The sequence below is a fragment of the Anser anser genome (genome assembly GCF_964211835.1).
Source record: "Anser anser genome assembly, chromosome: 5".
NCBI classification, from domain to species: Eukaryota; Metazoa; Chordata; class Aves; order Anseriformes; family Anatidae; genus Anser; species Anser anser.
The window spans coordinates 51,378,090-51,400,554 of record NC_139725.1 but is presented as its reverse complement, the minus strand read 5'-3'; the positions used below and the strand labels follow the sequence as shown (position 1 = coordinate 51,400,554).

Here is a 22,465-nt window from a genome sequence, read left to right as displayed (position 1 = left end):
GGTACCTTTCCTCCTCATTGCCTTCCCCAGGCATTTAGCAGGAAGTACCAAGTAGGTATTCCCACCACAGCACTGTCACTCATTAAACCATAAGGAACTTGAGTGTATTTTGGGAGGTGTCAATGCAATCAGGTATGCATAGTCTGTACATTTTTGTCTGGCACATACTTAACTGCTCTCTTAAACATGTCTGTGTTCCCAGGATGGAATTGTTAGCTTATCCATTGTTGCTCCAAAGAAATTAGCATCGATTTGCTGTGCAGCTGGCCAGGCACCCATGTCTCCCCTGGAGCTAGAGCTCCAGCTGTCCCAGGCCTTTCACAAAACAGAGCTGATGAAAGAGAGTTTTCTACCAAGTCCCTTTTCCTTCCACATTTTTTTTCTGTCTGTGCTCTTGCTGTCCTGTTGTTGTTTTGGTTTGATTTTGTTTTGTTTGTGGTGTTCTTATTGGTTTTGTTTCTAAAAGGCTGGAGAGAACTTCACCAACCACACCAATACTCAGTCACAGGTGATGTCCAGCAGTAATGGGGCAGCAGCTGCACTGACCGGCGATGTCTCCCAAGGGTGGTAAAGACACATTGCCAGCTGTTGTTATCCACTAAAGAAACCTAGAGACTATCACCAGTTACAGTCTGCTCCCCTGAAGAGAAGCCCCCAGATCAGTAAATGTGGAGTCAAAAAGGGAGTATGGTAAGGCAGAATAAGCTTTATAAGGCTTTATAAATTTTTTTTTTGAACCCTGTTTTGAAATCCTGACAAGAGGAGTTACGTGTCTGGCAGCACCCCTGTCCTGTTTGCTGTCCCCCTGAGACCAGGCTGGGAAAGGCGGTCGGGCAGGCAGGCTGCGCTTCTTGGGGAGCTGCGCTGGGACCTTTGTCCCCAGGAGCCAGACCCAGGCTGTGGGTGGCCTTCACGTGAATTCACCATGTTCAGCTCCAGCCACAACGGGCACAGCTCTCCCACCAGACCCACGCAGAAGGCTTCTCATGGGAATCCACAAGCATGGGAACAGCAGGAGATGTGTTCCCTCTCTTCCAGAACCCCTCCATCCAGCAATATTGGCTTGGACAATTAGTCTCAACAAACTGTCCATAATACCTATGTCATTACTACTTGCTGTGCATCCTCACTGGTAATTTTTATTTGAAGTAATTAATGATTAACGGGGGCACTCTGCTTAAGCCTGTTTAATGGTACTGAAGGGAGCAAGGAGCAGACAAGATCAGAGGAACACATCAGGGTCCTCTTTGTAGCGCTGTAAGTACCCTTTCAGCTTTCTCTTGGATCACTTGGACACATCAGTTTGGGGGATTATGTTGTTGCCCAGGAAGGGAAACTTTTCACATGTAAACAGACTGGTGTATCTGTTATGCAAAAATTCAAAACAGCAAGAACTTCCTGCTAACAAAGAAGACACTTTAACTACTCAAAAAAAAAAAAAAAAAAAAAAAAAAAGGGAAAAAAAAGTTCTGGAAAAAACAGATATCTATAAAGATATTTTGCTGCCACAGTGACCCAACTTTATCTTTGAGAAAACTGTGTAAGCATTTTGTAATTTTTCTCCTAGAAAGTATGATCTGTGTTTATATCAGATTTTTGTTTAACATATATTTAATTATCTATTTATTTGATGAAGAGAGAAAGACTAGTAGTGCTGCAATAGCCATCCTGCAGTATCAAGAATAAAACCAGCTTCCACCATTTTCTCTGGGGAAAAGGTCAAAAACTACCAGTTATTTGCAATTTAAAACTAACAAAGCAGCAAGCCAAAAAACAGTTTTACACTATTTTTTTTAACTTGTTATTATGAACAACATTGCGTCTTTTGAGAGAGTACTCAGTTATGCACATAGTTACCACACATTCTTTCTGGGGATCACTGGCATCAGGAAAGTGAAACAAAAGTGAGAGATTTTTGAGAACAGGTGTGTTCTGAGAGTCTCATTTTACATGGCTGGAGCACACAAGGATGCAGAAATTAGTTTCCGTGCCATATTTGGTGTGTCTATCTCTTTTCCAGGAGGGGTTAAAAGGAAATGAAGCCCACCTTCTCCTTGTGTTTATTGCTGGCTGGTTTGTGTGCTGCTGCCCAGTGTCATCAGCACCCTCGCTACCGCAGTAAGCAGGATGATCCTAAAGGAGCATATTACCCAGGTCACAGTTCTCATGGGGAAGGAGCTTATCCAGATAAAAACAGAACTTTTGTCAAACTAGCTCCCAGCAATGCTGATTTTGCATTTTCATTTTACAAGCTGGTTGCATCCGAGGCAACTGATCAAAATATTTTCTTTTCACCCATAAGCATCTCTGCTTCCTTTGCAATGCTGGCTCTGGGTGCCAAGTCAGCAACGCTGACGCAGATTCTGGAAGGGCTTGCCTTCAACCTGAAAAAGACTCAGGAGCAGGAAATACATGAAGGTTTTTGCCAGCTTCTCCACATGCTGAACCGTTCAGATGGCGATCTCCAGCTGAGCCTGGGCAATGCCCTTTTTATAGAAGAGATGTTAAAACCACTACAGAAGTTCTTGGATGATGTCAAAAGCTTTTATGAGTCTGAAGTCTTTTCTACTGACTTTAACAACTCCTCTAGTGCTGAGAATCAGATCAACAGTTATATTGAGGAAAAGACAAATGGGAAAATTGTTAAATTAGTGGAAAATCTTGATCCTCTCACTGCAATGGTTCTTGTTAACTATGTCTTCTTTAAAGGTAAGAAATATCAAAGGGTGCTAAAGTTGTAACTTAGATGCTTACTGTTTATTACAGGGAATGAAAATCAAAGAGAAAGAAACTGTAGTTTCTAGTAAAAGGGTGGGGGTTTTTGTTTTGTTTTTGTTTGTTTTTTGTTTGTTTTGTTTTGTTTTTTAGTTGAAAGAACCCATGTTCACTATCTGGAAATTATTCCTATAAAATCATGTACATGTGTAGTCAGCATGAATGTCTGTGTCCTCACCTGGTTGAGTAAAAGACTGGATTTTTTTAACAAATATATTTGTTGTGCTTGGTAAATTCTTTAATGTTATGATAGACTCATGCTCTAATGAAATACGGTGTTTTCAGTATTATCCATAATTCTTTTCAAGCACCTAGGAAATAAAAGCTGTGATACTGGAACACGTAAGTGTGCAGTAACATGAAAAAAAAAAAAAAATGTTTGCTCTAACCAAAGGAAGACTGTGAGACTAGATCCTGTCTTATTCATAGTGACCATTCCTCTTTGTATTTCACCAAATTATTTTTCTTTTTGTCAAAGCCCATTGGGAGAAACCCTTCAGTGCTTTATATACACAACAAGAGGATTTTTTTGTGGATGAGAAAACAACTGTAAAAGTTGACATGATGTATCGGAAGGGTTACTACAGAAATTACTTTGATGAAGAGCTGTCCTGTTGGCTGGTTCAGATACCTTACAATGGAAATGTTGCAGCATTATTTGTTTTGCCTGATGAAGGGAAGATGAAACAGGTGGAAGATGCTCTCTTGAAAAGGACCATGTCCAAATGGGTAAAGTTCCTCCAAGATAGGTAAGAGATTTTGCTAGGGTGAGATGTGACCATGTTATAAATTAGCAATGTTTGTCTCACCAAGACAAAACATTAAAGGACAGGTTATTTTCCTGAACTCTGTTCACTTATTGGTCCCTCTCTGCATGACTTCCTTTTTCTTAGTTGAAAAATGAAAAGCAGTTCTGGGTAGTGAAAAACAAGTTGCTTAGCACCAAGTTGACTAAGTTAATAGGCACTTATCCCATATGGGCAATGTGAAACTAAAATGGAATTTTAGTTTTTTTTATTTCTGAAGTGGGCATTAGGGTGTTGAGAGCCAGATGGTATCTGCAGTATTTTGTATAAAAAGAAATTTTAATCATTCACCATTACTGAAGCTGTTTCTGTGGTGGCCTAGGCCCTGTTCTGTATTCAAACAGCCTTAGGACAACTAACTATAATCTTTTGAGGAACACCTGCTTCCTAGTGAGGCTCTGTTTGCAGCAGAATTGATGGGACAGTATCCCACTGGGCAACTCTTTGAAACCCACTGTGAAGGTAGAGGTTAAGATGGGCTCATACTGCTCCAACACTCTACATTACATGGATATACTGTCCAGAAGTGTTATTTGAACCCTGAAACTGCTTTCAGTTCAACTTATAACATTTAGAAAAATAAATGAGAATTGTCACTAAAGTGAAGCCATTGAAGAGCATTACCTAGTTGAAAATTTGTCCCTATTTATGTTATTTGTTACAGAAAAATACATCTACACATACCAAAATTTTCTATTTCTGGTACCTATGATGTGAAAAAGATAGTCAAACAAATGGGTATGATTGATCTATTCACCGAACACGCTGATCTGTCAGGAATTACTGAGGAGCCTGGACTGATACTTTCAAAAGTAAGTCAGCACATGAAACATAGGGACCACATGATTTGTCTGTTCCTGGGAATCTGTCATTAATATTATATGAAAAGCTTATCCCAGTTTCTCTGAAGCAAAATCCAGTCATCAACAGCTACCAGTCTGGAGGCAAGGGAAGACATACCATTCCTAAAACTGAAGCCACACTTGCACAGAAGGGGTTACACACACATGGCTCAAGGATGAGGAAGAAGACATACATATCATTAGATGTTCTTTTGGCTACCGAACAAAATTATCTAAAGGTAGCACATTAACTTTGGTAAAATATCCTCTAACTCCCCTTAGAGAGGGTAAAAAGCTATTATTCCTGCCCTTCTTGTGCTCCCAAAAAGTTATTTTTTTTCAACTAGATGACAGGGTAGATTCCTGATAACACGTGAAGCTGCCAAACGCAAAACAAAGTCTAGGCTAAATTACCAGGTTTCTTTCCTACCCAAACTTCTTGTCATCAGTCATCTTGAGTGCTCTTTGGCTGTCCGCTGCTCGAGGGTTGTTCTCTGCACACACAGCTAACGGAGGCTGCCAGGGGTGGTATTGTGGTTGATGGTGCTGTGGTGGGAAGGGGAGGGTTGGTGATGGGCTTCCCCAGGCTGGTGCTGCTGCGTTTCAACCCAGGCAGGGTTCTCTGGCAAGACCAAAGAGGGTGGCGGCCTGGCTTCCCTTCTGCTACCATTCCCAACCCTAACCCCCACCCTGGTCCTGGTGGGGCTTCCCTTCCTCCATCCCACGGTGTCCAGGGTGGGTCTCAGCTGCCACGTGCATGTCTGGGGAGCTGGCCCAGGTCATCAGAGGAGTTCGTCTCCTCTTGCCAGCCTGTCAGCTGGAGCTTGTTTTGCTCTGTGTCCTTGCAGGTGATCCACAGAGCTGTGCTAAATGTTCATGAGAATGGCACTGAAGCAGCGGGAGCCACAGTGAAGGAGATCACCTGGAGATCTGGCGATTTTCCCCGTCCACCTCGAATCAAATTCAATAGGCCCTTTCTCCTGACAGTTGTGGATAAGTATACCCGCACCGTCCTCTTCATAGGGAAAATCGTAAACCCTCTGAAAAATAACTGATTGGACATGCACCTCTGCACGTTGCTGGCTAATTCCTGTGATGCAGTAAAACATTTCTGTACACCACTGTGTACTAGTGCTTGTTTTACAATTATCATTATGTACATTTCTAATCCCTTAAGAGACAAAAACTATTTTTTCCTTGTCCAAAAGACATTGGTATTTCTCCTGTCTACCACTGCATATAGCTTGTAGTATTGATGAAGTACAAGTCACCTTTCCACCTTTTTTGTAAGAAGCCCTTCCTGACATGCTGCAGTGGGGTATGTGAGGTGGGCTGCAGTCCCTTGGATGATGTAGCTATTGCTGTACACTCAGATTGTGTGTGTGGGAGGGCAGGAGAAGGGAAATGGGGAAAAGGAAATGGGAGGGGTAAGTCCTGTCGGCTTAATCCACCAACCTTTGATAACTGATTTAAATGCAGATTTCCTCAATATTGGTGTGAATTTCCTTTTTTTTTTTTTTTTTTTTTTTTTTTTATGGAATGAAGTTGCAAGGTTACTGACTGGGACATTGGAATACACTATGATGCAAAGGGTTGATCAGCGTGGTTGTTTTAGCTTGCTTCCTTGTCTCCTTTGTGGAAGCCTTCCTCATGCAGACAAGAAAGTTGGTTTGCTTTACTGAGGTATTGCCAGTACCCTGAGATAAAATAAATGGTGGGGCAGTCCATGTCATAGCACTAGTTTTCTTTTTATGGATTTATTGTTACTGTCATTTCTCATTTCTCCTACTGATGCCGCCTTCACTGCCACACTTTCCAGCTAGACATGGCAGACTATGGTAGAGAAGAGGAGGAATGAATAATTATAACTACAGAAAAATTTTATTTTCTCACTGGGAAGAGCAAAGCTTTCCTAGGTTCTGTTAACCTGCATTAAGCTCAGAAAGCTATCATAGACACACATGCAAAATGCAGGTAATATTTGATAAGTCACTTTCTAAGCATTAACAGTGGATTACTGTTATAGAATAAAGACATACGGTTACTTGAAATTTTTCATTTTTCATTCAAAGTTGCATCAGCCTAATTTATTGCTATTGTATTGTGTTGCTTTATAGTGATTCTTGGTCAATAGAATTTTAACATACCAGATATGCCAGGTAGTTGTGGTATTATGAAATGAAGGAAACACAAATCAGTAAATATTTAAATTATTTTATTCTTTACTTTTTAAAATTAGCATCCTTAACACATCCTATTAAAATATAGAAAGCCAACAGAAGCACTTAAATTACAGATTGATTAGATCTTTTGCTATAGAATAACTCAAACTTGTAAAGATAATAATAAATTAAAAAAAAAAAAGTAAAATACAAATGGCAACTTTTTAGACTTTAGTTTCTTAAAATGTCTGTGACAAAAATAAAAATGATAATATTTCTAAAACACAGTTATCCTGGTTGAAGATCTTTATTTTCTCTGACATTAAATTAATGCTATCAATGTTAGTAATTTGTAGGTGTAGGTATACTGATAAGGAATAGAAGAGTCTTTTCCATGTCAGCCAAGCAACACTTGATGTTCACACTCAAAATTCTTTTCAAAATCATGTAAAAAGTAATAAAGCTTTCTTTCTGATAGCTGTATTTGGTCTATTCAATACTTAGTAAAAGCTGTTGGCTTCAGACTACTAGACGTATATAAGTACTTAATCTTGGTATAACACACATAAACAGATTCTAGAGAAGATCACTTAAAAGTTCTTGGCAAATCTTAGGGCTAATTCAGGACAACATGCTGAAGTCCAGCTTTGCAATGACAAATAACTCCATAGGCAAATACCAAGAGACACTATGTTTGTTGTTCCTTGTGGACCCCAGATCAATAGTATCTATTTGCTAGCATGGAAAAAAAATATATCAAAATGATATTTTGCCAATCAGATTTTCTTTGAGAAGCAGTCTTGATTCTTAACCTATTTAAAAGTGAATGGGGAAAACTCAAGCTGCACTTGGGAGAATGAGCCAAATTTTTCTTTGCCATTTAGGTATTAAAAGACACTACAAGGTATATTGTGAAACTCTAATAGAGTGGGACCTTTCCCTACATTATTTTCCCAAAAGAAGCATACAGAATGAGTAGGATGCTTAATTTGAATTTGCATAGAACTATGCTTATATAACATAAATTTTATATTTTATTGAATTCAGAAAACTGTTAAATTCCCCTCCTCCAATAAAAGTGCAATCTTGAAATATGCATAACCTATTTTTCAAAAACAAACAAACAAAAAAACCCCACAGTTCTTAAACAATCGTATGCCATTCACTATGTCATATCTTTCACTAACTGATTAAATTTTGCTTTAAAATATAGGGGCTGGAGGTAAGGGTATTTGTGTTTTCATCCCTGCTATTCTCATTGTTATAAACCTTCCTTTACTTTCTAACTACAGTTTGCTTCTGGACAATTTAAACCCTTCCGTTTCTTATTCCACTCTTATTTGTCAGCTGAAATACCTCTTCTTTTGCAGATGTTACCTTCTCTGTATGTACAGATTTCATTTTTATCTTCCCTCAGCCCATGCTTTTTACCAGTCCTGGCTCTTTTTCATCTTCTCATTGTCTGCATGTTCCTAATATCATCTTTTTACACCTGTTCCAGCTATAATGTACCTTCCTTGAATGTAAAAGACCAGAATGTTCTGACAATTTCATATAATGTCTTTAATACTTACAGCTCTCCAGTATGTCCAAGCAGTGTGTTTTCCACTTCAAAACTATTTAATATTTATGAGCTACTTATCCTTTTCTTAGAATCCTTAAGGCAATTTAAAACACCTTCTGTCCACATGCACTGGATTATCTTATTTATACTCTGAGTTTAGTCCCTAGCTTTCTAGAAGTATTAGGTCAAGTATTAGGTTAGTATTATTTCAAGATCAGATAAAATGTAGCCAGGATCCAAGTTCTGAACAAAAGCATGCCTTGATCATGCTTTATACTTGGGAAACCTTGTCTAAAAAATTAAATGAGACCTTGTGAATTTTAGACTGTCTATCATTAGAACTCTCTGCAATACTAAATTATCACTGATTAACTGGATAACCAAAAAATATCATGAAATTGCTGTTGGTAGCAAACCATTTTCAGATAGGAGTACGAGCTGTATACAGGTGTATTCCTTGGTTCCCTGTTTGTTTTGTCAAAGATGAGGAAATTACTTTTACTGGAAATATGCAGCAGATGGCATATTTGAGTGTTAAATAATGAGTATAGAAGAATTGAATAAAAGCCCCCAAAGCTGTCAGCCTTGAGGTTGTTACAAATTTAATGTAGTCATGTTTTGTTCAGGAAAGTGATTCTTCTTTCAATCAGCTATTTCTTTTTTTCTTCTTTTATGGATTTTGTTGTTGTTGTTGTTGATTTGTCTGCTGACTGGATATCATGATCAAGAAGTCTCAGTGCAAGAGGGGAAGGACTTTTCTTTGAGCTACATAAGAATTTCTGATGTTCTGTGCAAGTGCAGCTTCATATCACTTAAATGCCATGACATTCCTAGAGGATGGAGCTGGCCTAATCGACCACCTGAGGGACAAAGTGCAAGGGACATCCTCTAACCCAGCTTGCTCTGAAGCCTGCACACAAATCTGACGTGGGAGCACGCACAACCATGTGTGTGCCAGAGCCTCAGCCTCAGTGATGTGTATGTGGACTCTCAGAGAAAACTGCGATTGTATGACTTTGTAGTCTCCTCTAAATTCTATTTTGGGTTAACAGTCATAGAAGAATGCCAGTCCACAGAAGAAGCCTTGGTGCAGCACACACTGAATGGCTCTCTGAAATAAGAAGAGGAAAGAAAGCACTGTGGGAATAGCAATAAAGAGTGTATTTGTTGTTTTGTCATAACTAGTAAAGAGTTACCTATAAAAGTGAAGAAAAATATAAAAAGATAAATAAGGAGCTCAAAAAACAGAATTAATCCATGGCGGAGATGCGTTTAACCCTTACACACAAAATACATTAAAATTTAAAGGCATTTGGAAGAAAACCAACAGAAATTGTGAGTAGTGCTAAAGGTCATAAAAGAAGAAAAAAGCAACTAGAAGCAAAGTGTGGGGGCAGAGAGGGTAATAATATACTTGAAGTAAATTGAGGAAAATAACATATTTCAACCAGTCAGTGGTTAGTGCCAATGTGCAGGTCTCTCTTTGTTCCCAGTGCTGTGTGGCATCAGCTAGGAAGAAACTAAAGGCATGTAACATAGCCAACAACCTTAAAGGTCAGGGTCTGAAAAGCAAATTGCATATTCTACTGGAACGACTGACTAATGCTCTGGTAAATGTAAGCACAAATAGGAACCCATATTTTGATAAGGATAGAAGGCAGAGACTGCTTAAAGAAATTCCTGTCAAAGCTGAGGTGCATTGTTCCGATGTCAGTGTATCCTCATCAGACAGGAGATATCGCAGAATCATACCACAGTTAAGGTCCTTTACAAGTTAATCACCTTTGTAGTTGTAACAGTCACATCTTGTTAGTGTTGTTTTGATCCTGAATATTATATTCCTGTACAGCATGGTACTGTTCTTTCTGCATGTCATTCTCAAGACACAATGACAAAGTAAAAAATTAGCAAGGTTTATGAAGTTCTGGCATGAATGGACCCCATGATGCTTCAGGGATGGTGGGGTAGGAGTCTTTGCTTAATGCCAGCATGTCTTTCCTGGTGTTGATCATTGATCAGCACATCCATAGCATCTTCTTTTTGGGAAAAAAATCATCCCTGCGAAAAAATAATTGGTTGGTACCAGTCATGTCCCAGCCTCATTTCTTGGGGGTGTCTGACTTCTCAAAGTCAGATATCACATATTGCATTATATATTCAGAGAGTCTAGCAACTGTCATTCAGTTAGTAACTAACAGTCATTCCTAGGCAATATTATGTGAATTTCTCAGCTCTCAAACAACCTGGTGATTTTTCACTGCTGAAAAATCAGTGGCTGCTAAGAAACGGCAAAAGCCAGAACAAAACAAATGATGCACTTCACAGAAATGTTTCCAACCCCTTTGAATGGAGATTCATAATGTTAACTCAGTAATTCTGCTATACATTAGATTCTTGGCTTATATTCTGTCATCTGGCCAGGAGAAAAAATATCTGTAGGACAGGATGGAAGGTCTGTGGTTATTTGACTCCTGCAAATCCTTGGCAAAGAGTTGTATGTCTCTTCTTCAAATACAACGTTTTAGTCTTTTTTGTCTTACTTATTTCATGATATTTTTTCTCTGCATATGAAGATAGTAGAGTATTATGATAATTATATGTTGATGCACACAGACAATCACTTGAAGTACTGTTGTGTTTCACTCCTAAAATCTCGTTTGAAACTTCTTCCCTCCTGTGCATTCTGAAGTTTACCTGGTCCAATGCTGTCTGCTACTTTCTGCCAAACAAAGATTCACAGGATGTTTTCCTGAAGATCAGTTTGATTTCCATGAATTACTTCCTGATTATGTCCTCTGAGGCTGGTTACAGAGCTTTCAGCTCTTCCTACTTCACCTTTCCAGGAATAGCAACATGCTTCAATGTCCAAAAATCTGAGATCACTGTAAACCGGAAACCATTTTATGTCAGAAACAATTTCCGTCACAAATCAATTCAGTCTGCAGAAAAGAAGGTTTATACTGTCCATCAGAAATGCATGGCTCCATGAACAAATCATGTTTCAGCTGAGGCTGTTGGCTTTCCATCACATTCCTCACATCTCTTATTCTCTCTGGATAGCTGGCTTTGACATTTATTATGAGATTTCTCCAGTTTAAGCGGACCTGAAATTTCGTGTTATGAGTTAAGTGAAAAATATGTCACAGACTATTATCACAGTATCTTCAACAGCATGCAAACCACTAGATGCCTGCATTAAAAAAAATAAAAAATAAATAGAAAAAGGGAGAGTTTTCTCAGAAGCTGATATACAACCTCCAGGATTCTTTTTGCCTTCCTATTCTGTATGGAGTTCAAGCAAGACAACAAAGAGTAGAAGAGGACATAACAATTGTGCTAGAGCCCCTGTTACCTGTGTTACTTGGGGTACAGTTTCCTAATAGTTTCCTGTTTCCCCTCTGTAGAAGGGTGGTTTTGACAATGGTGTTAAGGAAAATAACCTTTCTGCAGAACATGGACCAGGAAACTATCTGCTCTTTTGGAATTGTTAGTAAATAGACATGCTCTTCGAGTTTCTGTGAAGAAGCATGTCATGTCTTGAAGAGCACAGCTCTTACATGAAAAAAGGATGAAGTCTATGTGTTTACTTTTGGGATGTTTTCCTGGTTTACAGCAGTACAAGGGAGCACATAGGAGGGAAAGGGGGATTACCATGTTGTCCAAGATGTCCATATGGTGCTGTGAGCAGCAGAGGCACAAGTTGAGGTTCCTCTAGCAGCTCCTGTGAGGTAGGGAAGCAAGAGCAGCCAGTAGTACGCCAGAGCTAATTAGCTCATCTGCCTGGGCAGGCCAGTGTGCAACATAGACTGAGTTTTGTAATGCTTGATTGGAACTTAATTTGTAAATGTTAGAGCTTTTGGCATAAATAAGACAAAAAAATGATGCCAAAGAAAAAGGAACCAAAGGAAATGATTGCCGGGGAAAATATTTAACATTGCACTTTTCACCCCAACCAGTTAGATGTTATTTAGTCACACGGTACATGTTCAGATCAGTTGCCTCCTGTTTGATCCCCAAGTAACATAGGTGCCATATTCAGCCTGCCATATTCATACTGACCCAGGCTCCTGCCCAGCAATTACACAGGGACAAGGAGAGCGCCATGAGATGATGCTTCTTGACACAAGCTTGCTCTGGCTGAGACTCTCACTTGCAAGTGCAGTGGTGCTGTTGCTTCTCTACTGCTTAGATTACAAAAGTTGGCTTGGGTTTGACCCTCATGCTAGATATACAAGGTCTTTAATGCATTACAGCTTGGAAATGTTCAAAATAAAGATTCTGACCCTTCTGTTAACTTTCTAGGATTTCTAATTCTGTGTCATTTTTATATGACAATTTTGTTTGCATTGTCTTTTATTTATGTACTCTATGGCATATTTAAGGTTTTGGTTTTAAGAGGTTTTAGTCTAGCTTTTGTATATCCTTGAGTCTTTGGGGCAAGCTTCCTGAACTTCTTTCTCCAAGGCAAGCTCATGAATAGGAACTGGCAGCTGATGTGTCATAATTGCTTCTTGCTCCTTCTTCCTTATTTTGGAATTAAGGGGAGGAGTGCACTGTGTGGGGTGAGGGTGTGGGGTGTGTCTCCTGCACCAAGTTGTGCTGCAGTTATAGAGCACTGCAGCAAATGAAGTTTCTCTTCTGAGACATACTTATAGCTGTTCTACCCACCAGCAATTGCCACCTCAGCATCTGCCAAAGGCCTGTTCTCTGCCAGGCTTGAGGAGGTGGTGGTTGCCTCTCTTTGACTTAGTAGATCTGGTACAGTGGAGTTAGACACAGTGTTTAATTTAGACCCATTTGCATCCAACTCATTCAGTGAAGTCCTATGAATTATAAATGAAACTCAGAGCTATTCCAATCTCAGATGACTCACATTTTGGCCAGTTTTTGGGTAGTATAACATGTGGAGGCTGCTTACAGCAATAATTCACTTTCTGCACTAAAAAGAAATGAAGAAAAATAGGAGGACAAAAACACAATTGGGTAAACACACAAAGTTTTAATACTTGCTTCTCTTCTAAAAACATTCCTTTCTATAGTTGTTCTGTACAAACTAAAGCATCACAGATAAAAATCTTCATTTAACTCAGCACAGCAAAATGCAAATTAGTTCAGAGGCAGTAGGAAGGATCTGATGTGTCCCATCTTTCCATTTTTTAACTATAAGACTATGTTTGTTTAGTTTCTTTTTTACTGACATTTATTCCAAAAATGGTTCTTCCCATGATCCCCCAAGAATTCCAGCTCTGTTTTCTTTCCAAAGCACTACAGTTGGATTTGACATGTATGCTTTGGATGGAGGTGGACTTTGGGTGGAGAAAGATGATGAAAGGTCAAGAGAAGTTTAAGGGGAAAACAGCCTTGCTAAACACTCCAGTATTCATGGAGTTTGGCAACATTGAACTAACCACTGAGACCTAAGTCTTGTATCTCATTTCTGTGGGCAAAAATGAAGAATTATTTCTGGCACTCTGTGGATTTAATGGGTGTTCCAGTCTTTCTTTAGAAAACACTTCAAAGACATTAATTAAAACCTTTTTCTCTTATTGTTTGCATGCTGATCTTTGAGCTCAGTCATACATCTGAACTACCATAAAATTAACCTCCATAACAAAATATTGATGATGTTCTATGAAGTGATGTGTAATTCTCATGATGTTTTCTTACCAAGCTGTCGGTTCCATTCCTCATTACCTTTTAAATGGCAACCAGTAAACAACAGGTCCTCTATGTGATTAGGCTTCACTCCCACATACTCACTGATAACACCAGGGATTAGCACAGCTTGAAAGCTGTAAGTTACTTCTGCATCTCCCTGGAAAGCAGCAATGTAGTTGAAGGCTGGCTCATCTCAAGGTATCCACCAGCAGTACTGACTTTGCATTAGGTTTTACAAGGAGGTCATTAGGTTTTACAACAGAGGCAGGTGGCAAGAACAACTTATTCTCTCTTTTGAGCTTCTCCACTGCCTTTGCAATGCTCTTCTGGGGCCAAAGCATCCATGTGCACTTTGCTGCACAAAGCTCTCACCTAAAACCTGACAGAGACAGAGGAGCAGGAGAGCCATGGAGGTTTTCCTTTAATTCCTGCTAAGCAAGGTCCAGATGAATAAAGGCAATGTACTGGCTATAAATGACAATCCAGAAGTTTCAGGACAATGCCAAAGAGAAGCATGATGCTGAAGTGGGCAGAAACTGAAGAGAAAATAAATGATCAGTTTGAATATGGAAAATTCTAATTAGGAACATTTTTTATTTTTTATTTTTTTTTAAACCATGAGTTAGATGCCAGAAGAGGGTGCCCAAAAAGGTTGTAAAATCTCCATCCTTGGAGGCAAGTCCTCAGGGAACCTTATCTAATTAGGCATGTTTTGAGAAGAGGGTTATATTAAGTGCCCTGTGGATGTTCCTTCCAAACTAGACTTTGATTTTAAGATTCTATTTCATAGAGGTAAAAATGTGGGAAAAAAAAACACTTACACACTTGTTGACTATGTTTAAAAGTAAAATATTTGTTCAGAGAGACATAATTCCAGAAATATCACATCTTAATATCTGATTAAGATCCTCAGGTTTTAATATTTCTTTGCCATTTTGACTGGATTAAATGTTGCTGGAAGAAACTATTTGCCAACACAGCTGGACAAATCTTGATCTTTTATTACTGATTGGATGCATGTGTGTTAGAAGAGCACAACACTCATATCTCTTTCTTTTCTACTTCAGTATTTTTCTGGCAGTTCTATCTCTCTGCTCTACGCTAGGTCTTTTTCCAGCCCCATGGCTGAGCTTCCCCCCATGCAATTGCTCCATGGAATCACTCCATCAGGGATCTCACTTCACACCTCTGACTTCTGACTCCTGTTTCTATGAAATTTGCCCACTTTTTTGCATGATGTTCACAAAGCTCATCTGAATTTTGCTGGGAAGCACAGATAGGCTGCACTAGCCAGGATTACTGAATATAGGTTTAGTTTTTATACTCTGGTATAGATATATATATATATATACACTAGTTTTTATACTCTGGTTTCTCTTCAGATCGTATAAATCTTTCGCCTTTTACTAAAGATTTCCGTGGAGAGGAACAAGCACGAGTGTCGTGGAATTTTCTGAGGCTCTGCTTCGGCAGAAAATAATTTTTTTTTGCTGGTGGAAGGGGATGGGGAGCAGGATGTGGCCCTCACTATCCATGAGGAAATGGTTGGCGACCTGCTACGACACTTGGATGTACGCAAGTCGATGGGGCCGGATGGGATCCACCCGAGGGTACTGAGCGAACTGGCGGAGGAGCTGGCCAAGCCGCTTTCCATTATTTATCGGCAGTCCTGGCTATCAGGGGAGGTTCCAGTCGACTGGCGGCTAGCAAACGTGACGCCCATCTACAAGAAGGGCCGGAGGGTAGACCCGGGGAACTATAGGCCTGTCAGTTTGACCTCAGTGCCAGGGAAGCTCATGGAGCAGATTATCTTGAGTGTCATCATGCGGCACTTGCAGGGCAACCAGGCGATCAGGCCCAGTCAGCATGGGTTTATGAAAGGTAGGTCCTGCTTGACGAACCTGATCTCCTTCTATGACCAAGTGACGCGCTTGGTGGATGAGGGGAAAGGCTGTGGATGTGGTCTACCTTGACTTCAGTAAGGCTTTTGACACCGTTTCCCACAACATTCTCCTCGAGAAACTGGCTGCTCGGGGCTTGGACTGGCGTACGCTTTGTTGGGTTAAAACCTGGCTGGATGGCCGGGCCCAAAGAGTTGTGGTGAATGGAGCCAAATCCAGTTGGAGGCCGGTTACTAGTGGAGTCCCCCAGGGCTCAGTGCTGGGGCCGGTCCTCTTTAATATCTTTATCGATGACCTGGATGAGGGGATCGAGTGCACCCTCAGTAAGTTTGCAGATGACACCAAGTTAGGTGCGTGTGTCAATCTGCTCGAGGGAAGGAAGGCTCTGCAGGAGGATCTGGATAGGCTGGAGCGATGGGCTGAGGTCAACTGCATGAAGTTCAACAAGGCCAAGTGCCGGGTCCTGCACCTGGGGCGTAACAAGCCCAAGCAGAGCTACAGGCTGGGAGATGAGTGGCTGGAAAGCTGCCTGGCCGAGAAGGGCCTGGGAGTATTGGTTGATAGTCGGCTGAATATGAGCCAGCAGTGTGCCCAGGTGGCCAAGAAGGCCAACAGCATCCTGGCTTGTATAAGAAGCAGTGTGGCCAGCAGGTCTAAGGAAGTGATTGTCCCCCTGTACTCGGCTCTGGTGAGGCCACACCTTGAGTACTGTGTTCAGTTTTGGGCCCCTCGCTACAAGAAGGACATGGAGGTGCTAGAGAGAGTCCAGAGAAGGGCAACGAAGCTGGTGAGGGGTCTGGAGAACAAGTCTTATGAGGAGCTGCTGAGGGAGCTGGGGTTGTTTAGCCTGGAGAAGAGGAGGCTCAGGGGAGACCTCATCGCTCTCTATAGGTACCTTAAAGGAGGCTGTAGAGAGGTGGGGGTTGGTCTATTCTCCCACGTGCCTGGTGACAGGACGAGGGGGAATGGGCTAAAGTTGCACCAGGGGAGGTTTAGGTTGGATGTTAGGAAGAACTTCTTTACTGAAAGGGTTGTTAGGCATTGGAATGGGCTGCCCAGGGAGGTGGTTGAGTCGCCATCCCTGGAGGTCTTTAAAAGATGTTTAGATGTAGCCCTTAGTGATATGGTTTAGTGGAGGACTTGTTAGTGTTAGGGCAGAGGTTGGACTAGATGATCTTGGAGGTCTCTTCCAACCTAGACGATTCTGTGATTCTGTGATTTATCTTTTCTCTGTTCAAATGTCTTCACTAATTGTAATTGTGGGTTAAACTAACTGTATCCAAAAATGGATAAACCTTGGCTTAGAAATATGGGTTTGGAAATTTCATGTAAGGCAATTTCCTAATCTTGTTGATAAACATCGACATGTGAACAACAACAACAACAAAAGTATAATTTCTGAGTTACAAGTGAAGAAACTGTAAACTTAAACCTGTGACTATCTCTGTGCAGGCCTAACATTGTCTTGAGAAGCCTAGCTCTGTGCTGTGCTCAGGGTTTTTTTTACTCTGACACAATGATATGTGTTGGAGTTATTATAGTCTTGACCATACAGATTGTGGTTACTTGGATGATCTAAACTTTTCACATACCCAGGCAACTAGAATATTGATTTGGTATAGGCATTGCCAATGTTTGGCTTTAAAACAGCCTTTATAAAAGTACAAAATGAAGCACATCTTCATCTTATTAACTGAGACCTGTTTTTAAATTGGACAGTCAACGGAGGCAAAGTCTGTATGGGAAAACAGTTTGAAATTGCAATATTCAATCAATGTAATACCTGAAAATCAAAGAAAACTTAGAAGGAGTGATCTTTATTTCATACACATACATGCATCACTAACCAGCTGTACTAACAGATAGTGTGCCAGCAGCAAACTGTCAAATTAGATGGGGCTAATTAAACCTTATTACTTTGTTCGGCATGGCTCATTGAATGGCCACTGTGTGATTGTTTGCAGAAATTTGCCAGTTCTTACAGCCCTAATGAAACAAAAACATGAGACTAGAGTTTTCTCTAATATCAATTACAAAACTCAACATGGTTGTCTCCCAAAGTATAAACATGATACATCAGATAAGAGCAACATGCAAGCTGTGTTTATATTAGAGCTAAGAGACAAATAGTATTTCTTCAGAAAATGTGCTAAAGAGAAAAACGGAGCAAGCAAGCCAATGATACATTTTCGTGCATGCAGAAATGGAGCCAGTGTTTCCATGCCTGATGTAAGAATTTAGGCTGCTGTTGTAAAAAAAATCTTTTTTAAGTCAATCATTACTACCCTAATAAAAGGTGAAATTACATATACCTAGGACCAATAAGACCTTTCTGTAGTTGAACTTTCCACTATTGTAACTGTAGTTTTCAAAGTTGGATTTTTAGAATTATACACTTTAAGCCACGGCAGGGTTTGTGGTTAAAAACATGACTTGGCCCGCCAATATCAAGCACCTTAGCACTTCTTTCAGGCATCTGCCAAGTCTAAGCATGAAGTACAGATGAAGATATTTTTGTTTTGGCTTATAAACATAGATATAGAAACTCTGTTTCCAGCCATTCCAGTATAAGAATTTTGCCTTCTACATGACAGAGACAACCAGAAAATATATAAATTCTGCAGTTTTTCTTTGAATCCATAAATACTATACATGGTTTAATGAATGAAATAAAATGAAATTATATACCTTCCTTACTGGGATTTTAGAGGCAAAGTATTATCTCTGAAGCTTTGCAATGTCAAAATTGTAATAAAACATTTTGGCTCATCTCTTTATAATAGAGTGGTTTCTCAGTGTGCTTCTCTGTTTGAGAGTTTTTTGGATAGGTGTCTATTAAGAGAAAACTAAAGTAAATCTTGAATGCATCTTAGAACTATGAAATATGAAATTCAGTATCCTGCAGACATGATTTTAAGGGCAGTCAGGAACTGAACTCCTGCTGTATTATGCTTGATTGGCATACAAGTCCCAGTTCTATCTGGACACAGTAAGAATCATAGATATAAGTTCCTTCTGGATAATTTGACAATCACATTCATAATCTGTAATTCCTATAGTCAGTTTTTGAAATTCAAGTTATGCAAGTTATTATATTAAAGACTCATTCAATTAGCAATCTCCTGACTTAGAGGTCTCATTAATCTCCATCTACAGTGTAAATGAGCATGCAGGCTCTATCAAACAGGGTAACACGGATAAGACAAATATTTTTAGGAAAAGAAAAGCAGGAAAGATTTTTTACATGAATCATCACCAGGCTGAGTGTGGTATATATTCCATTCTCCTTCCCTTCTGAGGGACTGTGGACTTGAAGGACAGGGGCAGGCACATCTTTTAGTTCTGTTCTAAGAATCAAAATTCATGGAAAAATCTGACTGCAACCATGTATGTCCTCAAGACATACTCCAGGTAGGTTCTTCAATGTAACACTGACTCCTGCTCCAGGGTCCCCCTCAGAAACCCCACATTGGCTGAATCCTTTCAGCAAAGCTCCAGTTTGGTGTTGAGGTAAGTGATGGTGAACTATGGCAATGTGTACACTGTCTTTGTGGACAGGACATGAAGACAGCCTTGACCCCTTCAGCCAGCTGATGCAAAGTGGCTCATATCCATACCAGGTATGTGATATGAATGTTATAGATCTTCTGGAGTGGGGTGGCTGTATCTGCTCTACAGGCCCTCACTCCTAGTCTTCCTTCGTAAAGGATGACATTCTGCTGCCTTGAGACATCATTTTTTTGTTTGTTTGTTTTTCTTTTCTTTCAGTGTCCAAAACAACAGGAGAATTGTGTAACAGCCTGAGAAAATGTTTATATAGAGTGGTTCTGGGGGTGGACGTTGAATTCAGCAGGGCGTAGCTTGGGCTGCCAGAGGTTGCAAGGCTTGCTGGGCTTTTGCTGATGAAGGGAACTAGGTAGCTAGTATTAGAGCTGCTTGGAGCGTGAATGGCATGAATGTGAATACAGTCATATGGTCAGGAATGAACTAAGACATAAATCTAAGTGTCTTCGTAGGCACATTTTGCAGGTTCACTCTCACCACACATAGGCCCCTGTAGTGGAGCAGCTGCTGGCTTGCAAAACTCTTGCTGACCTCCATGTACAAGAGACTTCAAGCAGCATCTCATGAAAACAGTGGTAACTGAAGCAGAGAAGCAGATTTTGAAAGTTTCAAAATCAATCCATGCTGATTTTCAACAAGAGAATAATACAGATGAATGCCTGAACAGGCAAAATGTTTGCATTTGTGTCTCTGCCAGTTTACTCACAGTACTGATGCTTGCTTGGGTTCACCTTGGTCATACAAGGAACCCAGAATTACTCCCAGCCCTTGTATACAACTCTTCTTTACAGCACTGAGTCTCTTTCCTGTTATCTTTTTCTTCTGTTGGCTGTGCTGCTGCACAGGTTTCCTGCTTGGGAAACTCTAAGTTTAACACAAAGAGGTGTGAAGATCTGTATCACAACCCATTTCATTCTGGACACTGCACATCTAAGAGCATTGATGTCTTCCATACATTACTGTAAAGCACATTTGCACTGAGTGAGACTCCTCAGTCTTAGAACCTTTGTAAAGGTGGTGCACACTGTGCATGGCCCTCCCAGTTCAGCCTCACTGTAAAAGTAACTCACCTGTTCCCTCACCAGACTTTTTTTTTTTTTTAAGCTGCAATAGAGCTACCCTCCAAACAGCAAAGAAATTAAGTAAATTCCCTTGCACAAATAAATTAAGTAAATTCCTGTGCACAAGGATCTTTATTCACTGACTTCTAGCAAGTTCTCCAGGATGTTGCCACAGTATAATGACTCGCCTTCATTTCCTGATAGACTCAACAGGAGGATGCATCTACATCTTCCAAGAACGTCCTTCGCTGGCACCTACATCCTAGAGACATTCCTCCAGGGGCTGGGTGTTACTGAGCTATTCTCCAACCATGCTGATCCACCAGAAATCACAAAGAAGCACAAACTGAAGGTTTCAAAAGTAAGTTTGTTAAAAAAGTAATGGGATAGTATGGACTATGAAAACCTTGACCAGGAAAAGGTTTAAGAAGGCTCCCCATAGTCAGCAAAGTTGCTTTTAAACTACCTTTAATCACTTTTGCTACTCAAAAGATTGGGTTGAAGAATAAAGAGGTAAATCAGACGTTTATGCTGGAGACACTTCTCTCATTAAGCTGATGTGTCTCATTAGACTTCCAGCATCCAGGGACACTAACCTTTGGTCTTACCTATAGGACTTCCAAGTACTAAAGTTGCGTTAAACAGCTTTAGAAGCTGCTAGGAAAGCTATATAGCCCCCTAGCCCCTTATCCTTTCCCCATGGAGAAGAAACCACCATTAGGACTACATTGTTTCAATATTCCATAGTGTACTTACTCTTCAAGGTGTAGTTGTACCACAGACCAATTTCAGCTTGAGTAGTAGTGAAAAATAGTGGATTTCAGATTTCTTCTGTGTGGAATTAGTGACCTGTCTGTTTAATTCATGCAACTCAGTCATCTGTCTGTGCAATATTTTCAGCCACAGGCAATGACCCTAACAAACTCAAAGGGATGTATTATTTTATCAATGGCTTTTCATTAATCTTTTCTCTGGGGGGTAGTTCATGTGGTTTTTTTTAATTTATTTTATTTTATTTTTTGTTTTGTTTTGAGAGAGAGAGACAGGATTTCTAAATATTTATTTGCATCATTGACTTTTATCTCCTGCTGAAATGGAAAATGGTTACTTTTCATCCCATAGAGCCTGCTACAGAAGTTACTTTTGTGAAAGAGGATCTCACTTCTGTTCCTTCTGTCATTAAATTCATCAGTTCTTTCCTCTCATTGATTGTTGATCAGCATACCCACAGCATCCTCTTCATGCAAAAAAACTAAAAATCCCGTTGATGACTAAACAGTCAGAGGTCGTTTCTGCTCTAAACACTAGTCCTAATAATAGGTAGATTTCCATGTGCTGATATTTTCATCAAAAATGTAATGTACAAATCCAGGAAAATAGTTAATTTGGACTGTTATAACTCCTGGTCTGCAAACTATCACTTATTTCTCCACTTGCCAGAGAAAAGAATAAACAGAAGATATTGTTACAGGCTCTTTTAGGAGGCAGTTTGGAGACATTTTTAGCTGGGTATTTTTAGCTGGTATCCTGCAAGCAGGATATGCACAACTTAAAAGTATGATGCAACAATTTATTAGCTATAACAGACAAAATATATTTAAGATTTAGCAAGCTTTCAGGCCAAACACCAGTATTCTACTCCCAGATTCTTTGCTGACCAAAATTCAGGCAGGAGAGGATCAGCTTCTGCAGCTCCCAGGTGTGGCAAAGCATCATCTGCCAGCTCCATCAACACAGATGACAGTGTCAGTTCACCTGATGACCCAGCAATTCCTGGGTGACTAGCCCTTGACTAACCTGACTAACCTTACTATTTTGTTTTCTTTTGTTTTTCCCTTTAGGAGATTAAACCTTTCCATACTGATGTTTTCTTCCTGAATCCCTGCACTACTGCCAATCCCTGTTTGTCAATAGTTTTTATCTGTATCTATAATTAAAGTGCAGTCATTCTTTCTAGTAACAGGCAAATAGAAAACTGTGTTTGGCATTATTGTCAATGTTTTTGCCATTTCTGTAATGATTATTCCTGTTCAGAAGAGGCCCATTCTTTAGAAAACAAAAACAATCCCTCACCCCCCCCGAAAACACACACACACACACAAAATCATTTCAGCCTCTGAGAATTACATAGA

General features: G+C 40.0%; 1 protein-coding gene across 1 annotated transcript in view; it reads left to right on the top strand.

The window, feature by feature from the left end:
* Positions 1-669: 669 nt before the first annotated feature.
* Positions 670-22,465, top strand: part of LOC310901171 (uncharacterized protein) — a 32,128-nt gene continuing 10,332 nt past the window's right edge. Inside the window, 6 exon segments of the mRNA XM_083840300.1 lie at positions 670-1,257; positions 2,021-2,709; positions 3,254-3,524; positions 4,246-4,393; positions 5,272-5,471; positions 20,538-20,694. Coding sequence (XP_083696426.1) covers positions 2,037-2,709; positions 3,254-3,524; positions 4,246-4,393; positions 5,272-5,471; positions 20,538-20,694 — 1,449 coding nt within the window. The 5' untranslated portion in view covers positions 670-1,257; positions 2,021-2,036.